Consider the following 9,299-nt stretch of genomic DNA (forward strand, 5'->3'; position numbering starts at 1 on the left):
TATTTTTTCATTTTATTGGTACTCCATTTCAAGTCTTAGTGATATAATTGAATCTAAGACTCTTACTCTTGATTTGTATTTCAGATTTTTATTTACTAACTTCTGCCTTAGAGTCTGAGATGTGCCACTAATGGTCTTCTTTAATCTGTTCCCCCTTTTTTTCCTCCTCATATATTCTAACAGCTGAATTATTTTCCTTTTGTTGTTTGTTTTCTTTCTTTCAGCAACACGGCCACTTAGCATGTCTTACAGTTTTGACTTGTCAGGTAAAAAAAAAAAAAAAGCACTTTCACACCTCATGTGGGTTTTGTGGTTTCTGTCAATACATTTCATTCATTTGTTTGTTCAAACATGTCAAAAAGAAAATTAAAAGGCTGCTTCTAAGCTGTGGTCAGTAAAATAAAAGTCTTATGAGAAATGTATAAAACTACAATAAACCTGTTGCCTCCTAGAGGCTTGTGGAAGAATTCATGGTTATGGAATATGGTACCCATCCTTATGGTAGCTGGCACTCCCCTGGACTCTTCTAAAGCAATGATGTTCAAGTCTAAAACAGCCCTTTGCCTTAAGAAAATAGAAAAAACTTTAAGAAACAAAGTTTTGACACTCCCACTTCCTATTTTCTAAAGCATTTGGTTATATAAATAGCTAAATTCAAACTGGTTATCTACTTCAGATGACTGCAACGCCTCAGCTGATGGGCAGGAGCCATCTTTTATATCATTCTGCTCAGTAGATAGAGCCAAGTCACGAATGACTAAATGCTGCTTACAAACATAAAAACACAAGAGCATTATAATGGCTTGGGTTGTAATATATAATCGTGTGTCCCGGGTTTTGTAGTGCAAGCGTAGACCCCTTCTATTAAATAAACAGAGATTAATAGTGCAATGAATAACTATTAATGACTAAATTTGATTTGCAAAATCAGCTTTCCTCATCCAGGCTAGAGTGCTGTGGCATCAGCCTAGCTCACAGCAACCTCAAACTCCTGGGCTGAAGAGATCCTCCCGCCTCAGCCTCCCAGAGTACTAGGATAACAGGCATGAGCCACTGTGCCTGGCCCCAGCCCCCTTTTTAAACTGAAAATTTAAATATGTATGTGTGAATTTTCAAAGCCAACTTAATCCCAATAAAATATTTTGCATATTAGAATTTTTAATTTTGGAAGCTGCTGTTTTGAATATAAAATGAGATAAGATGTTGACACTAATATTTTCTTCCAGAATTTTCTATTAAATGCCATGGAATGCCTCTTAAGAGACAGAAAATTGTTGACATATATTATATAAAAATTCATATTTAAAAGAGCCAGAGGGTTCTAATATCATATTCTGTATATGAGTATTTACTGATTATCTTCCAGCTACAAAACTAGTTCCCAATTGTTTTTAAATTTTCTTATTTTTGTAGGTCTCAGGCATGACTCTACTATTTTACAATCTTCACTTACTATTTTTGACTGATCACTGAAGAGCTTTTTCTATTTTCTTTATCCATTTGGCAATTTTTATTTTATCAACCATTTGCAGAGTGACCTTGTAAAAAATTTGGTCTGGAAAATAAACTCAGAAACATTTTGGAACATATGCGTTACTACTAATCTCCAGAAGTTGGCGATGTACATTACAGATACTCTCTCTCTTCTGAATATCTACTAAAGGTGTTTCCATCATTTGGACTGTAAGAGAGTGGTTGGCTACTTAAACACACTGACTATTGGCTCGTGTAAATTAGGCACATGTGGCTGATCTAGACAGTATGCATGTTCTGTGTTTTTATAGGATACATGACAGCTCCTATGTTGGGAAGAAAGCTCTTGGATGTAAAAGAGTAGCAAAGAATTTTTATTTGGTTTCACTGCATGTTATTTGCTATAATTTATTTTGTGCCTAGTGTACTTCATGATTTCCAAATGCTTCATTCTTGATTTCTTGTGCTACTTTTGTTTTTCATTGTTGTATTTTGACTATTGATTAAAATGTCCCAAATTATAAATGGAAAAAATTGATTTATTCTTGTAACTTAAATGCAAAGATGAGAGTGTATTTTCTGAGTTGGAAAATGAAAAAACTGATTAGTAAATGTTTTAAACATGTAGTCTAGATAATAACTCTGAACTTAAGTGTAGAATAAGATATAATGAAGTATATTTTGCTGCTTAAGTATATCTTAGAAATATTCTTAGTGAAAATCTTAATCCATTCAATATCACCTATGGTAAGTATAATTTATTTTTGTTATGCAAATATTAACTGTATAATCTGTATTCTAATCACATTTCCTCCTAAATAAGGCAGCAGACACACATAGAGTTATTACATAAAGTATTTAATATCATGAGTATGCATTTTAGGTTCTGAACCTAAAATTTGTGCTTTCTAAAGCCATATCTAAATATTTCACATTTTAAATATTTTGCTTACGTATCAATATCACCAGTTTTTTCTCAATAAATGGTATCTTATAAAGAAGAAATACAAAGCCTATCCAAGTGTTTGGTTTTTCATATTTGATTCATTGAAGTAATAAGGAGGATTTATCCATTTAAACATAAAAATATAAGTAATCAAACTACTTAAAAATATGTTCAACTGAGGCCAGGTGTCTCACACCTGTAATCCCAGCACTTTGGGAGGCCAAGGCAGAAGGATCAGTTGTGGCCAGGATTTTGAGACCAGCCTGGGCAAAACAGGGAGACCCTGTCTCTATAAAAAATTTTAAAATATTAGCCAGGTGTTGTGGCACCCACCTGTAGCCCCAGCCACTCCGGAGGCTGAGGCGGGAGGATCACTTAAGCTCAGGAGTTTGAGGTTACAGTGATCTATGATCACACCACTGTACTCCAGCCGGGGTGACAGAGCCAGACCTTGTCTCAAAAACACACACACACACACACACACACACACACACACACACGCACACACGCACACGTATATATTCAACAAGTCTTTCACAAATATGTAATAAGAGATAAAATAATAAACAATATTTATTCCTGTATATGGAGATCATCCTGAAACCTTACTGTTATACAACCTATTTTTCATTAATTCTATTTTTCTCAAAGTTTTAAATTTAGTACAATTCATTTCAGTAGTTTCAGTCAATGAGCTAAAATGACAGTAATCAATCTCATAGTACAGGGTTTAGGCAATTAGAGAAGTACGGGACAACTTCTCAAATCCCTTGCATTGAGGATGAAATGAACTCAAGGCAGCCACCATCATTTGACAGTGTTCCCTAAACTTCAGTTCATATGCCATATTTATGATTTTTGACACCCTTAAGTGCCACCAGTACTATTTAAAATTTTTAATCTTCCATAAATGACTTAAAAATATCTTAAGCAATAGCGTCCATAAAATCATGAATCTGACATGGCAGTTATATTTTTTCTGCAACATATTAAAATATATAACCATTAAAACTGTTTCAGTGTTCCTCTCTGCACTGCTAGTGTTATGAATATGGTGCCTCTCTTAGGGAAACTCTGGCTTGGTAGCATGAGAAGCTGGTTGTGTTCTTCTCATTACTATACCTCCAGTTTTGGGAGTGAGCTGCTACCGGGTCAACAGTGGGAACTTTTGTTGGACGGTGGGTAGCTAAGAAAGGTGAAAGATGTATGCATTTCAAGTATTTGTGCTTTCTCTTGGAAGATTACTACAACAATAGAAATAATTTTATAGGAAAAGTATAAAGTATACTATAGAAGAAGATTTTTAAGAATATACTCTTTAAGACCATATTTAAACACTTAACTACCTTTTTTCTTGAATAGGAATTAATCAGTTGGCCCAGTAACTTCCTCTTTTGTTTTCTGGAAAACTTTAAAAATACTTTTCTAAGATGCTTTTCCTTACATCTCCTTTTCAAAGATTTATTTAAAGATTTTAGCCTTTATAATTTGTATAAAACCTTGCTGCTTTTTCCCTTTTGTTCCTTTCAGCACTCCTCACCACCAATCATTTATTTATTCTAGCTGCTTAATACCTAGGAAGGTAGTAATAAAATAAATGTATGTGTTGTCAAGTTCTCTGTTGAAAATTTTGCCTAAAATGATAAATGATTAATAGATGGCTGTCTTCCTTCTTTCCTTCCCTCCTCCTGTCTTCTCTTTTCTTTCCTTTCCCTTTTTTTTCCTTTCATTCTTTCTTTTTCAGCCCATTTCTTTAAGTTCACAGGAGCGTGTTCTCTGGCCTTCTCAATCTCTTAAAATAAGCAGAAATTATAAATATTAAATAAGATATATCATTTGTAATAAGAAATAATTCGCATGGTTCTTTTAAATAATGCCGAGGAAAGCTGTACTAGAAGACACTTAAATACTGAATGTTTCCTGGGACTCTACCTCTTAGACTGTAGACATGTAAATATCATTTGTTGGGTGGGGGAAACCTATAAATAGAACATGCCTGTATTTTATAATAACTTCCGTTACAATACTTTCCCTTCCTAAAGGAGCATTAATCTGTCTTTTTCAGTTTAGCGCTTAGAGTGCCCTTCACCCCAACTGCAGGAGCCTCACAGACTGTCCATGTGCAAAGAGCAGTTCATTGTGCAAGTCTATAAAGTAAATTTTGCAGTGACTGCTTTTTTTTTTACTTTTAAATACTCTAATTTTATAGTTATTAAATTTAGTCCATGTTTAACTCTTCATCTGAAGTACTAAAGAAAATGAGTTCCACTCTCCTTAGAGGATTCCAGGCCGTAGTACCAAAAAGCAGGACTTTAAAATCAGTCCTAGCAAGGATTCCCACATCAGCCCCGGCACAACACCAGCCTTGCAGCTCTGGCCACAGCAGTCAGAGCCTTCGTTTACTTACTCGCAAATGGAGATCAAAAGCAGTGTTAATAATTGCTAACACTTACTGCGTGCTGCCTGTAGTGGGCACAGTATTTTATATGCAGTTATTGATCCATTTAATCTTCACAACAAGCCCCTGTCTATTATTACAGGTGAAGAAACAGACATCAGGCAGCTTGCTCAGAGTTGAACAACTAGCAGTAGAGACCCAGCCAATCTGCATTGTACTATACTGTAGACTGCCTCGTTTTCTTTCATTTGTTGTATTGCCTTCCCCTCCAAATTTGAGGTCTTAACAATTTAAATCAGATTTATCAGAGGAAATGCATCCCAGCCTCTTTCTGTTCACATTAAATATGTTTATACAAATATAGATTATTAGCTATTTTGATTTTTAAACCAAAACATTTTCAAATCTTACAGCCCTACACCTGGTAAAGCTTAGATCCTTAGAGGTTATAAAGCAAAACTTGCTTCTCTGAGCCTCTGTTTCTTCATCTGGAAAACAAGGAAGTCTGAGTTCGTTATCTGTAGGATTTCTGCTGACTCCAAATTCTAATCTACAAATGTGAATATCTAATTATTCATTTTACAGTTCCCTTTAATTGGATCTGACAGTTAATATCTAACAAAAAAATGTTTCCTATACACAGGCAAGGTGTGACTATATCAAACCTCTGTGTTGTATTTGTGTGACATGGAAATGCCTTGTCACCTGGTGTGTGCTTCCAACACCAGTTACCTTTGTTGGCTCAAGAAAAGGTAAGCTTTTGCCTTTCTTTTCCCAGATGTACCTACCCCTGAATCTCCGAAGAATGTTGTGGAATCATCTGTAGTGAATGGAGGTTTAACATCACAAACAAAAGGAAATGGGTTAAGTGCGGCACAGCAGGTGCCTGTGCAGCGGAAGAAGCTCCTCAAAGCCCCCACCTTGGCTGAACTGGACAGCTCCGAGTCAGAGGTGAGGCCCCGTTCACACGTCTTCACTCCAAGTCCAGGGCGCTTAACGTTTTCTGACCCAGTTTGCTGATCATGTTGCTTCCATTGTTGCTTAATTTCCTCCCATGTTTTCAATCAATAAAGCTAGCATTAAAATTAATTTGGTTAACAGGAAATTAAATGGTAGATTACTTACTGTTATCAGTAAAGACCAATATAGTGCTGTAGTTTATAAAATAAATATTGAATTTTTGAGATAGTCTTAAAGTATAAGTTCAGTTAAAATAAATCAACAATTTTCAAGCTTATATTACCTTAATATCTTCCCCTTTGTTTGGAAAAGGAAAAATAGTCAAGAAAAACATATTTCCATAAACTGTTCTCCCTCTAAAATATACACACGTATACACACACCCACACTTAGGATTGTTCTTTCTGTAATAGTAATGCCAATACACAAGCTTCCAACAAGAAAACTCTAATGATGTTCCCAGATTTCGTCCTTTACCTACTGCCCTTCGTGGGGAGAGGGGGGCGGAATCTCACATCCTTGCTGATTTCAGCATCCACCTATGTGCTGATGCCTCCCTCCTCTCTCTCAAACCTCTATCAGGTGGTGTCAGTATTGTACGAATCATTGCCTGCTGGATCTCCACTGCCGGTTCTTCAAAATCAACTTATATAAAATGAAATTACCTTCTTCCCTCCCTTCTCCCCCACCTACTTGCCAAACCAGTTACACAAACACAGACACACAGAAAACTAGCATCTCGTCCTCTCATCATCTTAGTTGCTGGTGCCATCCTCCCCATATTCATCCAAGGTAGAATCTAAGGAATTACTAACTCTCCCCTCCTCAGTCTCCACCCCCAGTCCAAGCAATACCAGAAATAACAATTTTGCTACTAAGGGTTTTTCAGACCTTAGGAACAATAAAGAAATGTCCCTATTCCTAACTGACTTCAGTCAGTCTTGCTCTCTCTCTGTCTCATCTGTCTATCTGATTTTCTTCTTGGCTTCCCAAATTCCATCTTGCACACACCACCAGAATCTTTGTCACTCCTGCTTAAAACCTTTGGAGGCCTCCCTGTCACATACAGAATCAAGTTCATGTCCCCTGATCACACACCTGCTGTCACCTCTTGTCTGATTTCACACCCTCTCTGTCCTGTGGTTTATAGTGCAGCCATATGCTGCGGTATATTCGTTCTTTCTGCACTGTCCGTAGCTACTCAGCTCTGTGCTTAGCCATGTCTGCAGTCTGCCCCCCATATCCTTGTAAGAGTCAGTACTGCCTCACTTTCTCTCAGGATGTCTTCCCTGACACCACTACCCCATTAGGACCCCTTCTTTATGATTCTGTAATCACCCACTCATCCTCTGTTACACTGGAACACTTAACACTTTATTATATAATTATCCACTTATTTCTGTCTCTCCCACCAGAGTACAAGTTCCCTGAGAGGAGGAACCGTGCTGAATTCACCTTATATCCCCAGTTTCTAACACCCAGTAGACCTTCAAGTATTTAAATAAATTGATACTAACCTGTAAGAACAATGATTTCAATTTAAAAAGCATTTAGCTCAAATGTCATCTAGACCTGCAGTCCCCAACCCCCAGGCTGTGGACCAGTACCGGTCTATGGCCTGTTAGGAACCTGGTCACACAGCAGGAGGTGAGCGGTGGGCAGGCAAGCCAGCGAAGTTCGTCTGTATTTACAGCCGCTCCCCATCGCTCGCATCACCGCCTGAGCTCCACCTCCTGTTGGGTCAGCGGTGGCATTAGATTCTCTGGGAGTGCAAACCCTACTGTAAACTGAGCATGCGGGGGCGATCTAAGTTGCGTGCTTGATCTGAGGTGGAGCTGAGGCGGTGATTCTAGCGCTGGGGAGCGGCTGCAGATACAGATTATCATCAGCAGAGAGGTCCGACTGCACAATAAATGTGATGCGCTTGAATCATCCCGAAACCATCCCTCTGCCCCACTCTGTGGAAAAATTGTCTCCCATGAAACTGGTCCCTGGTGCCAAAAAGGTTGGGGACCACTGATCTAGACAGAGTGCTGCGCTGTTTAGTATAGTAGCTATTGACCACATATGGCTATTTAAATTTAAACTATATTAAAATTAAATAAATGAAGAACTCAGTTTCTTATAGTGCTCAAGTGCTCAGGAGCTACCTATGGCTAAGGGCCACCATAGGGACAGTACAGCTGAAGGTCCCCTCCCAGAGAGTTCTGGTGGGCAGCACTGATGTACAGCTCCCGGGAGCTCACCTTCCTACACCCCCTGGGCCTACACACCTTCCTGCCTGGTCCTGCATTACCCCCTGAGGCAAGACTTTGCACCAGGCCATGACCAGATAAATTTGCAACCTCTACAGCCTTCTTTGTGGTCCTTTTTTTGAAGATACAGTGTTAATGCCCCAAGTCCAAATGTTGAGATGATTTGCTAGGCACCTTGCTCTTAACCAGAGGGAGGCCATGTGCACCCAGCTGCCCATCATCAATTAGAATGTGACGCGAGCAGTAAGGTGCTGACAAGAGCAATGTTAGAGCTGGGTTCCAGCTACTGCTGACCTTTGTCACTAGTTGCTGGTTTAAGCATGGATGAATCACAGTTCTACAGTCAGGAGTAATGGAAATCTCAAAGATTATGTAACAGAGTGAATGATCTTAAGCGAGGGCCTAGAAATAAACATATTCCTCCCTTACTCTTCAATTTAAAATTGATGTTTTTAAGTACTAAGGAAAGACTAGTTAAAGGTATTAAATGTGGGAATGCTTTATGTTCCTTTTTTAAAAAGAATTTTAAAACTTCTAAATACGTTCAAACTTTAACATTTAGAAAAGACATATAAAACAGAAGTCTTTATTTTTAATCAACTGTTTCAAATTTAAGCTTTGTATTAATCAAAGTTTTTAAAAGTTTTCTATTGATGAAATACAGCTGTAATTTAATAGTGGGAGATTAGTTGTGTTCATCCTAAATGCTCTCAGTTAGCTACTTTCAGATTATCTATCAACTGGTTAAATCCAACTCCAAAGAATGTCTGTTGTAAAGCCACATAACTGACATTTATGTAGACACGCATGAAGTACCTGGAAACCCCAAAATTGGGTTTCCTTACAGTGTGGATAAGTGGAGATGGTTTTCCACGTGGCACCTACCTTGGGTCCAGCCGAGGGCATGTGGACAAGGCATTGGAATGGGCACGTCACCTTGTCAGCCTTCACATCCTCCATCTGATGAGGGGAGTGGATTCCATCATTTTCGGGTCTCTTCCAGTTCTAAAACTTGGCAGTTCTACCCCAGAAGTATGAAACTGGAAAAAATGTTGTGAAATTGTACCTTTTCTGAATTAATGGATAGGGATTCTTTTCCCTACATTTATTAATTTGTGATGTCAGGGAATTCCTGAACAAGATTGATTTACCTCTGGTCATATTTGCTCTCTTATAGATGGCCACAAATGCAAGTACTGTTAGATACATCCCCTCTCATGTTACACATACCTTCTCCATTCACATTTTTTTTTTTTTTTTTTTTTTT

The 9,299-nt window shown here is 38.0% G+C and overlaps 1 protein-coding gene across 2 annotated transcripts in view; it reads left to right on the plus strand.

The window, feature by feature from the left end:
* The window catches only part of SPIRE1 (spire-type actin nucleation factor 1), a 142,200-nt gene that overhangs the window by 110,262 nt on the left and 22,639 nt on the right, over positions 1-9,299 (plus strand). The window contains exons 7-8 of one of the 2 annotated variants that reach the window (XM_012649997.1): positions 225-266; positions 5,596-5,768. In XM_012649997.1, coding sequence (XP_012505451.1) covers positions 225-266; positions 5,596-5,768 — 215 coding nt within the window. The remainder of the gene's footprint in view (positions 1-224; positions 267-5,595; positions 5,769-9,299) is intronic. The other variant, XM_012649996.1, reaches the window with a different exon arrangement.

This window comes from Propithecus coquereli, unplaced genomic scaffold (assembly GCF_000956105.1).
Source record: "Propithecus coquereli isolate 6110/MARCELLA unplaced genomic scaffold, Pcoq_1.0 Scaffold308, whole genome shotgun sequence".
Classification (NCBI taxonomy): Eukaryota; Metazoa; Chordata; class Mammalia; order Primates; family Indriidae; genus Propithecus; species Propithecus coquereli.